The 17,059-nt window shown below is 45.4% G+C and overlaps 1 protein-coding gene across 2 annotated transcripts in view; it reads right to left on the bottom strand.

Annotated features, from left to right (window-relative positions):
* cdh23 (cadherin-related 23) overlaps positions 1–17,059 on the bottom strand; it is a 688,999-nt gene that overhangs the window by 11,093 nt on the left and 660,847 nt on the right. For both annotated transcript variants that reach the window (XM_064931960.1, XM_064931959.1), the window contains 5 exons: positions 3,761–3,880; positions 2,469–2,646; positions 2,063–2,274; positions 1,642–1,836; positions 1,089–1,202 (listed from right to left, as the gene is read on the bottom strand). In XM_064931960.1, coding sequence (XP_064788032.1) covers positions 1,089–1,202; positions 1,642–1,836; positions 2,063–2,274; positions 2,469–2,646; positions 3,761–3,880 — 819 coding nt within the window. The remainder of the gene's footprint in view (positions 1–1,088; positions 1,203–1,641; positions 1,837–2,062; positions 2,275–2,468; positions 2,647–3,760; positions 3,881–17,059) is intronic.

Genomic DNA, 17,059 nt, shown 5'->3' on the forward strand with positions numbered 1-17,059 from the left:
ATCACAACCATTAAACGCTGTAACTGTTTTAAAGTCACCATTGGCCTCAATGATGAAATCCCTGAGTGGTTTACTTCTTCTCCAGCAACTGAGTTAGAAAGGACACTTGTATCTTTGTAGTGACTGGGTGTATTGATACACCATCCAAACTGTAATGAATAACTTTGTGATATTCAAAGGGATATTCAATGTCACTTTTTTTTTACCCATCTACAGTACCAATAGGTGCCTCCCTGGTCTTTGTGGTTGAATCTGTTTTTGAAATTCACTGCTCGACTGAGGGACCAATTGTATGTGTCAGATGAGGTAGTCATTCAAAAATCACGTTAAACACTATTATTTGCCACAGAGTAATAAGTCCATGCAACTTATGCAACTTGTTAAGCACATTTTTACTCCTGAAGTTATTTAGGTTTGCCACAACAAAGGGCTTGAATACTTATTGACTCAAGACATTTCAGCTTTTAATTTTTAATTAATTTGTAAAAATGTCAAAAAACGTCATTCCACTTTGACATTATGGGGGTATTGTGTGTAGGCCAGTGAAAACAAATCTCAATTTCATCAATTTTAAATTCAGGCTGTAACACAACAAAATGTGGAAAAAGTAAAGGGGTGTGAATATATTCTGAAGGTACTGTAAATCACCATAATCCCGTAGAATCTGGTCACAATGTAGACACAGTGGACAAATATGAGACACATTTTAATACTATGTGTAGACATATTTATGAAAATGTGGGCAAGATCAGGACGAAGGACGCATGCTAGTGCCAGGTGTAAATGAGGTTATTGACTAATATACATACATAGTACACAAAATACCAAATAAAAAACAAATATGAAGGGAGAGATATCTAGAGATTTGAAAAGGTGGTTTGATCACACAAACATGCTTGGTACAGAAAGAATATTCTGCCGTTTAAAGTATCACTTTGTGGTAAGGTATAAACCCAGAGTTTAATTTATAGCTGAGGAGTCAAGGGCTATGTTTCATTGCAGGAAGATGAATGTGAATTAGGGCAGAGTGGAGGGAACATCTTCCTCAAATGAGAGACGGCCAAGCTCTCTAACTCTCCTCCACTCACCGGGGGCTTGAAGAAGACAGGCTCGTTGTCATCGATGTCCAACAGCGCCACCTGTAGGGGCTGGGTTGTCTCATAAGGCACGGGCTGACCTAGGTCATAGGCCACAACAATCAGCTGAGGGACAGGACACCTTCCATTAGTCAGACATAAACAATACACATACATACACACAAGCATGCACACACATACACACACACGCACACATGTGCATGAGCGTGCGCACGCGAGCGAGCGCACACACACACACACACACACACACACACACACACACACACACACACACACACACACACACACACACACACACACACACACACACACACACACACACACACACACACACACACACACACCATTACTGTGTAGGTTTATAAGTTGCATATCAGCTTGTTCATTCCTGTCTGGGCTGAATCCTAACCAGAAATCTGCCAGGCCTTTGCAAACTTTGCATTTTTTCCATTGACCTCAAGGTATGATTCAGGTTGTCACCAGCAACAAGTGCATATGTATGGTTAGAATTGGGCCCAAGGTCGTGTCTTGTCAGTCCACTCACGCTGTGCAGGGCCTGCTTCTCTCGGTCCAGTTTGACGGCGGTGGTGATAACTCCTGTAATAGTGTCAATGTGGAAGTTCTCCCAATCTCTGTTCCTAGAACCTGTCTGGAGGAATGCATAGCGCACCTCTCCATTCACCCCCTCATCCCCATCTGTCGCAAACACCTCGTACACCAGCAGGCCTGGGGCCTGCTCCTACAAGGGGGGAGGGGGCAGACATCATTGAGATTTGAGATATCCTGTTTGTATGCACTATAGCTACAACTGCAGAGATTTTTACAGTAGCACTGTGTAGTTGAGCAACAGCTTTATACATGCAAAAAAATATCTAATCTGTTATTACATTTTTACTATACTGCTAGGGACTTCTAACACCATACTGTAGTACCACCAACATGCACAAGCAAACATATACACACACCTCCATGATGTGCATGATGGTGCCATTGGTGGGCCTGACGAACATGGGCCTGTTGTCGTTGACATCTATGATGATGATGTGTAAGGTGGCGGTGCCCCAGAGGGGTGGTTTGCCCTGGTCTGTAGCCACCACCGTCAGGTTAAAGCACTCAAAGGACTGCAGCAGACGGAGAGAACGCACCAGGCCTGTGTCAGCGTCCAGAGAGAAGGCATCTGATACACCATAAAGAGAAAGAGAGAGAGAGATACAGGCTTTTGTTTTAGCCCAGCCCTATCACACCTGATTCAACTAATCAATTGCCAATGAAGACCATAATAAGTTAAACCAGTTGTGTTAAAACTGGGCTGGAACAAAAGCCTCTTACCGTACCTATGATGATGTGTGTGTGTGTTTGTGTGGCTCCTACCTGCCCCTGGGCCCTGCAGGCTGTAGTACAGCAGACCATTCTCCCCCTCATCCAGGTCATTGGCAGTCAGCGTGATCACAGATGTCCCACTGGGCTCGTTCTCAAACACACTGGTCTCAAAGACCTGATCTGAGAACCGTGGACGGAAGTCATTCACATCCAGAACGGTCACCAAGACCTGAGAGAGACAGACCAGGGACAGGAAAATATGATGTGGCCCTGTGTGGCTCAGTTGGTAAGAGTATGGTGCTAGCAATACCAAGGTTATGTATGGTTTCAATCCCCATAGGAATCATAATACACATATTACCAATGCAGAGATATACACAAAGTAGACAGTTCATTAGGTACACCCACCTAGTACTGGGTCGGACCCCCCTTTGCCTCCAAAACACTCTGAATTCTTCGTGGGATGGATTATACAAGGTGTGCCGTACAAACGTTGCTCAATTGGTATCAAGGGATTTAACATGTGCCAGGAAAACATTCCCCACACCCTTCCACCACTGCCACCATCCTGTACCATTGACAACAGGCAGGATGGGTCCATGGTCTCATGTTGCTTACGCCAAAACCTGAATCTGCCATCAGCATGACGCAACAGGAACCAGGATGCTTTTCCACTCCTCAAATCCAGTGTTGTTGATCATGTGCTCACTCGATCCACTTTCTGTTTTTAGCTGATAGGAGTGGAACCCAGTGTGGTCATCTGCTGCAATAGCCCAGCCGTGACAAGGACCGACAAGTTGTGCATTACGAGATATCGTTCTACACACCATTGTTCTACTGCAACATTATTTGCCTATTTGTGGCCCGCCTGTTAGTTCACACAATTATTGCCATTCTCCATCAACCTCTCTCATCAACGAGTTGTTTTCACCCACAGGACGGCCACTGACTGGACGTTTTTTGTTTGTTGCACCATTCTCGGTGAACCCTGGACACCGTCTTGTGGGAAAAGCACAGGAGGCTGGACGTTTCTGAGGTACTGGAACCGGTGCGCCTGGCACCGACAATCATACTTCATTCAAAGTCGCTTAGGTCACTTGTTTTGACCATTCTAATGTTTAATCAAACAGTAACTGAACGCCTCAATGCCTGTCTGCCTGCTTTATATAGTAAGCCACGGCCACGTGACTCACTGTCTGTAGGAGTGAACCATTTTTGTGAACGGGGTGCAGCAGAGTACTTTGAACATACATTTTCATTCACATTTTTAGTCTTATCCAGAGTGATTACAGTCAGTGTATTCAACTATGTTTACTTGTGTTCTACTACAGTATGAATCCCACCTGAACAGATTTCTCCCGTCGGTTGTTGGGGCTGCCCCCAGGGTTGTCCCTAGCTATGGCCGTCAGGGTGTAGTGGTCTTTAGTCTCCCTGTCCAGTGGAGACAGAATGTAGATGTCACCCTGACAAGAGAGGGAGGGTAGAAAAGTAGGAGGAGGAGAAAGAGGAGAAAGGGGAGAAAGATGATTATAAAGTGTAATTATTAGACATTGCCCTGCCAACTATTAGCCCTCACTAAAAAAAACCCACCCCATTCCACTTTTGAACCCTATCTAGTCCTACTCCAGACTAACGGTCTGATAGGACATAACACTACCACTCAACACCTCAATAAGCTGTTATGCCGTAAATCCTCGCAATTCCAAGTGCTTCTCTGCAGCTGCCACCAAAACCTATTTTGTGTGACTTTTGATCCATTTCTGTAGTACAATTGACAACCATGGCTGTACAGTACCAGTCAAAAGTTTGGACACACCAACTAAATCAAGTTTTTTTTAAATATTTTCTACAGTCGTGGCCAAAAGTTTTGAGAATGACACAAATATTAATAAAGTTTGCTGCTTCAGTGTCTTTAGAAATTTTGTCAGATGTTACTATGGAATACTGAAGTATAATTACAAGCATTTCATAAGTGTCAAAGGCTTTTATTGACAATTACATGAAGTTGATGCAAAGAGTCAATATTTGTAGTGTTGACCCTTCTTTTTCAAGACCTCTGCAATCCGCCCTGGCATGCTGTCAATTAACTTCTGAGCCACATTCTGACTGATGGCAGCCCATTCTTGTATAATCAATGCTTGGAGTTTGTCAATTTGTGGGGTTTTGTTTGTCCACCCACCTCTTGAGGATTGACCACAAGTTCTCAATGGGATTAAGGTCTGGGGAGTTTCCTGGCCATGGACGCAACATATTGATGCTTTGCTCCCCGAGCCACTTAGTGCTCCATCATGCTGGAAAAGGCATTGTTCGTCACCAAACTGTTCCTGGATGGTTGGGAGAAGTTGCTCTCGGAGGATGTGTTTGTACCATTATTTATTCAAGGCTGTGTTCTTAGGCAAAATTGTACTTCTCAGCCACTCCCTTGGCTGAGAAGCAACCCCACACATTAATGGTCTCAGGATGCTTTACTTTTGGCATGACACAGGACTGATGAAAGCGATCACCTTGTCTTCTCCGGACAAGCTTTTTCCGGATGCCCCAAACAATTGGAAAGGGGATTCATCAGAGAAAATGACTTTACCCCAGTCCTCAGCAGTCCAATCCCTGTACCTTTTGCAGAATTTCAGTCTGTTCCTGATGTTTTTCCTGGAGTGGCTTCTTTGCTGACCTTCCTGACACCAGGCCATCCTCCAAAACAAAGCCTCCTTCACTCATGCTGCCAAACAACCTCGTAAAACTGACTATCCTACTGATCCTTGACATCGGCGATGTCATTTACAAAATAGCCTCCAACACTCTACTCAGCAAATTGGATGCAGTCTATCACACTGACATCCGTTTTGTCATCAAAGCCCCATATACTACCCACCACTGCGACCTGTATGCTCTCGTTGGCTGGTCCTCACTACATATTCGTTGCCAAACCCACTGGCTCCAGGCCATCTACTAGTAAAGCGCCACCTTATCTCAGCTCACTGGTCACCATAGCAACACCCACCCATAGCACACGCTCCAGCACATATATTTCCCTGGTCATCCCCAAAGCCAACACCTCCTTTGGCTGCCTTTCCTTCCAGTTCTCTGCTGCCAATGACTGGAATGAATTGCAAAAATCACTGAAGTTGGAGACTTATATCTCCCTTACTAACTAAGCATCAGCTGTCAGAGCAGCTTACCGATCGCTGCAGCTGTACACAGCCCATCTGTAAATAGCCCAAAATCCCCATGTTTGTTTTTGTTTTTCTGCTCTTTTGCACACCAGTATTTCTACTTCCAGTGTTCATTTCTAAATTGCAATTACTTCGCCACTATGGCCTTACTTACTTCATTTTCACACACTGTCTACAGATTTTTCTATTGTGTTATTGACTGTCCGTTTGTTATCCCAAGTGTAACTCTGTGTTGTTTGTGTCGCACTGCTTTGCTTTATATGGGCCAGATCGCAGTTGTAAATGAGAACTTGTTCTCAACTGGCCTACCTGGTTAAATTAAGGTGAAATAAAAAATAAATAAAAAATACAATTGAAAATGAAATAATCTCAATTTATTTTGTTATTTTTTAAACAAGGTCTTGAAAATGAGATGGTGAACTCCGCAAACAACCAGTCAGAGAATGAAAATGGTAAATGACTGTAATTAATACATTCATTCAATACATTGGAGGGTTAGGACTGGAGCCACCAGAGGACTTGAAAATTAGTCATAGCTGAGAGGATCACCAAAACTAAAGGTATTTTGGTTTCAGTGCATTTTCTAAAAAAACATTTTTAAATAGCCTATCAATGTGTAGGCATACTGTGTAATAAAATTTATAATTGTGTACTAAAAACGTGAATGTGTTTTTTCAGAGCATACAACCATGCAATTCAATGGCTCAGATACGAGACGTATATGGCAGAGTCCACAGGAAATCACAGATTACAAAAAGAAAAACAGCCATGTTACAGACACTGACGTCTCGCTTCCAGACAAACTAAACACCTTCTTTGCCCACCTTTGAGGATAACAACAGTGCCACCGTCGCGCCCCACCCCCCACTTCTTCTCCGTAGCCGATGTGAGTAAGATATTTAAACGTGTTAACCCTCGCAAGGCTGCTGGCACAGACGTCATCCCTAGCCGCGTCCTCAGAGCATGTGCAGACCAGCTGGATGGTGTGACATATTCAATCCCTCCCTATCTCAGTCTGCTGTCCCCAAATGCTAAAAGATGACCACCATTGTTCCTGTACCCAAGAAGGCAAAGATAACTGAACTAAATGACTATCGCACTGTAGCACTCACTTCTGTCATCATGAAGCGCTTTGAGAGACTAGTCAAAGATCATATCACTTCCACCTTACCTGCCACCCTAGACCCACTTCAGTTTGCATACCGCCCCAACAGGTCCACAGACGATGCAATCGTCATCACACTGCACACAGACCTGTCCCATCTGTACGAGAGGAATACCTATGTAAGAATGCGGTTCATTGACTACAGCTCAGTATTTAAAACCATAGTACCTACCAAACTCATCATTCAGCTGGATGCCCTGGGTCTCTACTCGGCCCTGTGCAATTGAGTCCTGGACTTTCTGACGGGCCGCCCCCCAGGTGGTGACTACACAACAGCAGTGGGCTTGACTACCAACAATGACAAGACAGCCTACAGGGAGGAGGTGAGGGCACATGGAGTGTGGTGTCAGGAAAACAACCTCTCACTCAAAGTCAACAAAACAAAGGAGATGATCGTGGATTTCAGGAAACTGCAGAGGGATCACTCCTCCATCCACATTGATGGGACAGTAGTGGAGAAGGTGGAAGGTTTTAAGTTCCTCGGCGTACACATCACAGACAAACTGAAACGGTCCACCCACACAGACAGTGTGGTGAAGAAAGCGCAACAGTTTGTCACTTACTTTTACAGATGCATAATTGAGAGCATCCTGTCGGGATGGTACGGCAACTGCACCGCCCTCAACAGCAATGCTCGCCAGAGGGTTGTGAGGTCTGCACAACGCGTCACCGGGTGCAAACTACCTGCCCTCAAAAAATATCATCAAGGACAACAACCACCCGAGCCACTGCCTGTTCACCCCACTACCATCCAGAAGGCGAGGTCAGTACAGGTGCATCAAAGCTGAAAAACAGCTTCTCTCTCAAGGCCATCAGACTGCTAAACAGCAATCACATAGAGACTCATATCACTGGCCACTTAAATAAATGGATCACTGGTCACTTTAAACAATGCCACTTTAATAATGTTCACATATCTTTCATTACTCATCTCATATGTATGTACTGTATCTTATACCATCTATTGCACCATGCCTATGCCACTCATCCATATGAGAAAATTGCAATATGTACATATTATTATTCCCCTTGTGTGTATGAGGTAGTTGTTGGGGAATTGTTAGATTATTTATTAGATATTACTGCACTGTCGGAACTAGAAGCACAAGCATTTCGCTACACTCGCATTAACATTGGCTAACCATGTGTATGTGACCAATAAAATTTGATTTGATTTGCCGACAACCATCCGCGAAGATCAGTGAACAAAGGGCTGGACAACAGGCCACTTCAGAAAAATGCATGGTTCCACAGAATACCAACTGGGATGGATCCCGAGGCAAATGTGGCTTCTTCATTAACATCTGTATGCTTAATAAAATAATGATAAAAATACTGTCACCATCTTTGATCCAAGAGAACACACATGGTTTATTTTCTGAAAATAAATAACTATATATTGGTCGTGTTTCCCGAGTGGTGCAGCGGTCTAAGGCACTGCATCTACATGCAAGAGGCATCACTACAGTCCCTGGTTAGAATCCAGGCTGTATCACATCCAGCCGTGATTCGGAATCCCATAGGGCGGTGCACAATTGGATCAGCATCATCTGGGTTTTGCCGTCAATGTAAAAGGTCGTCAATGTAGGTCGTCAATGTAAAAAATAATTTGTTCTTTAACTGACTTGCCTAGTTAAATAAAGGTTAAAAAAAAAAAAAAAAAAACATATAAGTCTTACAAAGCCATTCCATAAATCCACTCAAGTTTCTTCAACTGTCTTCTGACTATGATTAGAGTGATGTTGATATTGTACTGTGATGCCAAAAGATTCCAGGCTGCATTTGCAGATCTCCCATCATCTTCAACCATCAGTGAGTTGATGGTTTGAAAAGTCTCGCTGGAAATTGTAACGAAAAGCACTATACAAAGTAAATGTGTTATTTATTATGGTCTGACATGTTGCAATTTTGTAATTTGTTTTGTTTGGAAAATTGTTTTGTAAATATTAATTCACATTTTTGGTGCCACCATATAAACTATGAATTATTTAAATAAATATTGTTATTATTATTATTGAAACAGATGGCTCATTCATCAGAAAACCAACTGATATTGCCAACTACTTTAATAATCTTTTCATTGGCAAGATTAGCAAACGTAGGCATAACATGCCAGCAACAAATGCTGACACTACACATCCAAGTACATATCTGAGCAAATTATGAAAGACAAGCATAATAATTTTAAATTCCGTAACGTTAATGTGGAAGAGGTCAAAACATTATTATTGCCTATCAACAATGACAAGCCACCGGGGTCTGACAACTTGGATGGAAAATTACTGAGGATAATAGCAGACGATTTTGCCACATTTTGCCATCTTCAACTTAAGCCTGTTAGAAAGTGTGTGCCATCAGGCTTAGAGGAAAGCAAAAGTAATTCCGCTACCTAAGAATAGTAAAGCCCCATTTACTGGCTCAAATAGCCGACCAATCAGCCTGTTACCAACCCTTAGTACATTTTTTGAAAAAATAGTGTTTGACCAGATACAATGCTATTTTACAGAAAACAAATTGACAACAAACTTTCAGTATGCTTATAGAGAAGGACATTCAACAAGCACAGCACTTACACAAATTACTGATGATTGGCTGAGAGATATTGATGATAAAAAGATTGTGGGGACTGTCTTGTTAGACTTCAGTGCGGCCTTTGATATTATCGATCATAGTCTACTGCTGGCAAAACTTATGCGTTATGGCTTTTACACCCACTGCTATATTGTGGATAAAGTGTTACCTGTCTAACAGAACATAGAGGGTGTTCTTTAACGGAAGCCTCAAACATAATTCAGGAAGAAACAGGAATTCCCCAGGGCAGCTGTCTAGGCCCATTACTTTTAAAAATCTTCACTAATGACATGCCACTGGCTTTGAGGAATGCCAGAGTGTCTATGTATGCGGATGACTCAACACTATACATGTCAGCTACTACAGTGACTGAAATAACTGCAACACTGCAACAAAGAATTGCAGTTAGTTTCAGAGTGGGTGGCAAGGAATAAGTTAGTCTAAATACTTCTAAAACTAAAAGCATTGTATTTGGGACAAAGCATTCACTAAACCCTAAACCTCAACTAAATCTTGCAATAAATCATGTGGAAATTGAGCAAGTTGAGGTGACTAAACTGCTTGGAGTTACCCTGGATTGTAAACTGTCATGGTCAAAACATATTGATACAAACAGTAACTAAGATGGGGAAAAGTATGTCCATGATAAGGCGCTGCTCTACCTTCTTGACAGCATGGTCAACAAGGCAGGTCCTACAGGCCATAGTTTTGTCGTACCTGGACTATAACAAAGTCTTAAAAATGAGTAGTAATGTTTAGTGAATTACAAGGATGATGCAAAAATCCTTGGTCAGGTGACACAAAAAAGGATTTAGGAAAATTGCAATTGGTTCAGAACAGGGCAGCATGGCTGGCCCTTGGATGTACACAGAACGCTAATATTAATAATATGCATGTCAATCTCTCCTGGCTCAAAGTGGAGGAGAGATTGACTTTATCACTGCTTGTATTTATGAGAGGTATTGACATGTTGAATGCACCCATGCATACCCCACAAGACATGCCACAAGAGGTCTCTTCACAGTCCCCAAGTCCAGCGCAGACTATGGAAGGCTCACAGTACTAAATAGAGCCATGATTACATGGAACTCTATTCCACATCAAGTAACTCATGCAAGCAGTAAAATTTTATTTTAAAAACAGATTAAAAAACACCTTATGGAACAGCGGGGATTGTGAAGCAACACAAACACAGGCACAGACACATGCATACACAATAGCATGCACACTATACACACATGTACACATTGATTTTGTACTGTATATTTGTGGTAGTGGTGGAGTAGGGGCCTGAATGCACACAGTCTGTGAATGTATTTGTCAGGACCCGGTTACGAACCTGGGTCTCCGGAGTGAGAAACAGTCACTTAACCAACTGAGCCACGAATAGTCAGCAGAACCCAGAAGATGAGGCAGACACATCAGTACTTAAGACGGTGTATTTAATAAAGTAAAAAGGAGAAGTCCTTAAATGGCAAATCCAAAAGGTGGTAGGAATAGCACAAAAAAGCCTCAAGAGATACTCAAAAACAAAAACAGAATTCCACAAGAGCATCCACCGGAATCGACAAGAATACACAGAACACTAGGGCTGGGTGCTAACATACAAACACAGAGCACAGAACTGAGGGAAACTAAGGGTTTAAATACAATCAGGGGAAACGAGGCACAGGTGCAAATAATAATGGGGAACAAGGGAAAAAACATAAGGTCAAAAAGCACAATGGGGGCATCTAGTGACCAAAACCCGGAACAACCCTGGCCAAATCCTGACAGAATCCCCCTCCTAGGAACGGCTCCTGACGTTCCTACCAGCTCTCTCAGGGTGGAGGGCCCTGAACTGACGAATGAGGTCAGGGTCCAGGATGTCTTTGGCAGGAACCCAGGAGCGCTCCTCGGGACCGTAGCCTTCCCAGTCCACCAGATACTGCCAGGACCGCTGCACCCGGCGGGAATCCAGTATCCGATGGACGGTATAAGCCGGCTGGCCTCCAATGACACGAGGCGGAGGGGGAGGTCTGTCTGCCGGGACAAGGGGAGAAAAAACAACAGGTTTTAACAATGAAATGTGAAATGTGGGATTAATCTTAAGGGATCTGGGTAAGTGTAGGCGATAAGAAACTGGGTTAACTCTCCTGGCAACCTTGAAGGGACCGATGTATTTTTGGGACAGCTTGCGAGACTCCACCCGTAGAGGTAAGTCTCTTGTGGAGAGCCAGACTCTCTGGCCGGGGCGCAGGGTAGGCCCGGGACGGCGACGTCTGTTGGCTTGTTGTTGGTACCTCTGTGAGGAATGCATAAGATTAAGACGGGTCTTCCTCCACATAAGCTGACAGCGTCTGACGAACTTCAAGGCTGAAGGCACTCTGTCTTCTGCCTCCTGGTCCGGGAACAATGGAGGAGCATAGCCAAACTGACACTCGTGCGGGGACATACCAGTGGAGGAGGAACGCAAGGTGTTGTGCGCGTATTCGGCCCAAACAATAAAGGATGACCATGTGGACGGGTTGTCACGAGTCATACATCGGAGGGTGGTTTCCAGCTCTTGATTCATCCTCTCTGTTTGGCCGTTGGACTCCGGATGGTACCCTGAAGATAGACTGGCAGAAGCCCCCATGAGTTGGCAGAAGGCCTTCCAAAACCTTGAGGCGAACTGGGGACCTCTGTCAGAAACCATATCTTGAGGAATGCCGAAGACTCGGAACACATGATTAATTACCAACTCAGCCGTTTCCTTGGCAGAAGGTAACTTAGTCAGAGGGACGAACCTGGCCGCCTTTGAAAACCTGTCGATTATGACTAGGATAGTAGTATTGCCATGGGATGGAGGAAGTCCAGTAATAAAGTCCAATGAGATATGGGACCAGGGTCTGTGGGGAACAGGTAAAGGGTGAAGGAGTCCTTGAGGGCGGAGGTGAGAAGATTTGCCCTGGCAGCACACGGGACAGGCATTGACGAAAGTGGCAACGTCTTCTCTTATGGTAGGCCACCAGAACTTACGCTGGATGAACTCCAAGGTGCGACCTACGCCCGGATGACAGGTGAGGCGAGAGGAGTGCCCCCACAGAAGGACCTGAGTCCTCACTGCCTTGGGGACAAACAACCGATTGGCAGGACCTCCTTTCGGGTCCGGTTCGCTAGCTTGAGCACGTCTCACGGTATCCTCAACTTGCCACGAGATCGGAGCCACAATCTTAGCAGCAGGAAGGACAGGCATGTCCGTGTCATCTCGAATGGCAGGAGCGTAGACTCGGGACAGGGCATCCGGTTTGAGATTCTTCGACCCGGGCCGATAGGTGAGGATAAACTGGAATCGATTGAAGAAAAGAGACCATCTAGCTTGTCTAGAGTTCAACCGCTTCGCCTGCTGGATATACTCCAGATTTTTGTGGTCCGCAAGCACTTGAAACGGGTGAGAAGCCCCCTCGAGCCAGTGTCTCCATTCCTTCAATGCCATCTTAACCGCTAGGAGTTCACGGTCCCCCACATCGTAGTTCCTCTCAGTCGGGGTAAGCCGGTGTGAGAAGAAAGCGCACGGATGAAGCTTCTTGTCTTCACCCCTCTGAGACAGGACAGCTCCAACACCAACCTCTGATGCGTCTACCTCCACCACAAATGGTTCATCCGTAGTCGGTAGTATCAGGATGGGAGCAGAGAGAACGCGCTGCTTGAGTCCTTGGAAGGCCGTCTCAGCTTCTCTTCCCCACAAAAACCTTGCATTGCCACCCTTGGTTAAAGCTGAGAGAGGGGCTGCCACCAAGCTGAAGTTCTTGATGAACTTGCGGTAGAAGTTTGTGAAGCCCAGGAAACGCTGAACTTCCTTAACGGATTTGGGGGTGGGCCAATCCGCTACCGCCCCTACCTTCCTGGGGTCCATTTGGACTCGACCGGGTTCCACTACAAATCCCAGGAATTGTACTCGGGATGAATGGAATTCACATTTTTCCGGCTTAACGTACAGATGGCTGTCCAGGAGGCGTTTGAGTACTTGTCTGACATGCTTAGTGTGTTCTTGAAGGGAGCTCGAAAAGATGAGGATGTCATCCAAGTAAACGAACACAAATATGTTAAGCATATCCCTAAGCACATCGTTTATGAGCGCTTGGAACACCGCTGGGGCGTTGGTCAGGCCGAAGGGCATCACCAAGTATTCATAGTTACCAGTAGGCGTGTTGAAAGCGGTCTTCCACTCGTCACCAGGTCTGATCCGCACAAGATGGTATGCGTTCCGCAGGTCAAGCTTAGTGAAAACAACTGCTTCCTGGAGCAGCTCGAAGGCTGTGGCCATAAGGGGTAGCGGGTAACGGTTACGGACGGTTATGGCATTGAGTCCCCGGTAGTCGATGCAAGGACGTAATCCACCGTCTTTCTTGGCCACAAAGAAAAACCCTGCTCCCGCCGGGGAGGTGGATGGACGCATGAGGCCTGCTTCCAGAGCGTCCTTGATGTAGGTATCCATAGCAGCTCGTTCGGGTGGAGATAGGGAAAAGATCTGACCCCTGGGGGGACAAGTGCCCGGAAACAGATCGATGGGGCAATCGTAAGGTCTATGGGGTGGTAGCATGGTGGCCCTCTGTTTGCTAAACACCAGTTTGAGGTCATGGTAACACTCGGGAACTCGGGTCAGGTCGATGGATTCTAAAGACTCGGGAGTAGAACTCGGGGAATTCTGGAAAATACAAGTAGCTTGGCACGTAGGACCCCACTGCTTGATAGTGCCCACAGACCAGTCGATGTGAGGGTTATGGCTGTGAAGCCAGGGGTATCCAAGGACGAGAGGGAACTCGGAACAGGAGATCAAATGAAAGTTCATCAATTCCTGGTGTTGTGAAACTGAAAGTCGCAAGGAGGTAGTGACATGAGTGACAAGTCCAGATCCCAAAGGGCTTCCATCCAATGTAGTGACCCTCATGGGTTCACTTAGAGGTTCAGAGGGAACGCCATTCTCCTTCGCCCAGACACCATCCATGAAGTTACCTGCGGCTCCAGTGTCCACCAAGGCTTGAAGGTGAAGTTTGTGGTTGTCCCAGGAGAGGGTGACTGGAATGAGCAGACGGGAGTTGAACGGATGGGAGGAGGTTATGTTTCCCGTTACAGTTCCCCCCGGTCTGTACGGGACAGAGCGTTTCCCTGGAGCCCGGGACACGTGGAACGGAAATGGCCCGGTTTGCCGCAATATAGACAGCGTCGCTCCCTCATCCGGCGGTCTCTCTCAGCCTGGGAGATGCGGCCAATCTGCATGGGTTCCGATGGAGCCAGCGAGGATAAAGGTGGGGACTCGGAGCTGGGACTGATAGGGGCTAGAGGTCTACGGTTGAGTTCTCTCTCTCTCAGACGCTGGTCAATGCGTGAGGCCAACTTGATCAGGGACTCGAGATTGTCCGGTGGTTCCCGAGTGGCCAGTTCATCTTGGATAGTGTCGGAAAGGCCTTTCAGAAAGCACACCGTGAGCGCCTCGTTGTTCCAGCCACTTGCTGCTGCCACCGTGCGGAACTGGCTGGCATAGTCCGTCACGCTGCGCCAACCTTGGTGGAGAGTCAGGAGCTGTTTGGCTGAGTCAGAACCACTGCTTGGGCCTTGAAACACTCGTTTGAATTCCTCAGCAAAGGCAGAGTAGCTGGCAGAGCAGGAACTATGGGCATCCCACACAGCAGTAGCCCAGGCCAGGGCTTTTTCCGACAGCAGGGTGATGATATAAGCGATCTTAGACCGGTCGGTGGGAAACGACGAGGGTTGTAGCTCAAAGGAGAGAGAACATTGGGTGAGAAACCCTTTACAAGCACTTGGATCACCTGAGAACCGTTGGGGAGGTGGAAGATGTGGTTCAGCCAGGGGGTTAACTGCCATGGGTATGTGAATCTGAGGTACTGGGACGGGAACTGTTGCCGGGGTAAGACGATCAGATATTTGCTTAATGGAAGTCAGCATCTCCGACAGAAGATGACAATGTCTAGCCATTAAGGCCTCTTGCTGAACCAGGGTGGCTTCGTGGCGTTGGACAGTCTCCTGGTGGTGGGACAGCATGGCAAAAAGGTCCTGGGAACTGGCTGCCTCTGGGTTCATTTTTGGGCTCTGTGTTTCTGTCAGGACCCGGTTACGAACCTGGGTCTCCGGAGTGAGAAACAGTCACTTAACCACCTGAGCCACAAATAGTCAGCAGAACCCAGAAGATGAGGCAGACACAGCAGTACTTAAGACGGTGTATTTAATAAAGTAAAAAGGAGAAGTCCTTAAATACAAAAATGGCAAATCCAAAAGGTGGTAGGAATAGCACAAAAAAGCCTCAAGAGATACTCAAAAACAAAAACAGAATTCCACAAGAGCATCCACCGGAATCGACAAGAATACACAGAACACTAGAGCTGGGTGCTAACATACAAACACAGAGCACAGAACTGAGGGAAACTAAGGGTTTAAATACAATCAGGGGAAACGAGGCACAGGTGCAAATAATAATGGGGAACAAGGGAAAAAACATAAGGTCAAAAAGCACAATGGGGGCATCTAGTGACCAAAACCCAGAACAACCCTGGCCAAATCCTGACAGTATTGTAATGTTTTTAAAATTGTATAAACTGCCTTAATTTCGGTAGACCACAAGAAGAGTAGGGAACACATATATAACCATAGAAAATGGTTGCAGGTCAGAGGGCCATCTAACAAGTGCAGATCGGAGGGCCATCAAGCAAAACAGACCAATGAAGCACGGGTAAACGGCGGGAGTATCTATGACTCTCCGCTTCTCCCTTCCCTTGGTACAAGGTTCTGGCACAAGCTCGGATGACCAGCTCCATCCCCCCTGACCAGCTCCAACTCCCCTTTCCCTGTTTGGCGCGGCCACATGGCGCACCCCCTTTTCCTGTTAGGCACGGCTGCATGGCACACCCCCAATATCAAGGTGCATATGGGCCTATTTATATAATGAATATGAATTCAAGGGCAGAAATTATTAAATATTAAAGCATTAGACCTCTCACTAAAGGCGTCATGTCATACAAAAGCTATACTTAAATCCGAACTGGTTGGAGATTAAAAGAGTACATGGCCATAAAAGCTAGATTAATGACCAGCACGGTCAGATAATATAAACAGTGTTTATAGAGTGTGCAACCGGTCGGCACCTTAGGAGTAAATGCCAGTTGGCTTTTCATAGCCGAGCATTCAGAGGTCAAGACAGCAAGTGCATGTGCGTGTGCGAGAAAGAGGATCGAAACATACACACTAACATGTGGAATTTAGCAATAAGAATGTCAGTTTAATATGCAGTGCAGATCACCTTCTATTACACTTCTCAGAGTTTTAAGAATTGTGTGTGTTCAATTATTTGTGACATTGTGGCACTTAGACCATATTGAAGATGGAAGCAATAGAATTTGAAGCAATATCCTACCTGGGTGTGGTCAACCATTTCAGCACCGTTTCACGCTGCTCTGAGACTTGATAAATCAATGAGCTTTTTATTTTCACCAAATCTCTGTTTGGGTATTGGTTAGACTACAATTAGGGTGTGGAAATGTTGGGATTATTTTGCTCTTAGTACTGTAGCCTACTCCCGACTGGTCACATTGTACAGCTCCATATTTTCCCTGAGGGTTTTGTTTTTTGTTTTTCTTGGAATAGTAACACCATAATATTAATACAATTAATTAAGCTACATTTTTTAAAATCAATCCCATATACTTTGTTCTTCCAAAATAGGTTTTAAATGCTCTAGTACAGCCAATATTAAAGACTGT

The sequence above is a fragment of the Oncorhynchus masou genome, chromosome 23 (genome assembly GCF_036934945.1).
Source record: "Oncorhynchus masou masou isolate Uvic2021 chromosome 23, UVic_Omas_1.1, whole genome shotgun sequence".
Taxonomy (NCBI): domain Eukaryota; kingdom Metazoa; phylum Chordata; class Actinopteri; order Salmoniformes; family Salmonidae; genus Oncorhynchus; species Oncorhynchus masou.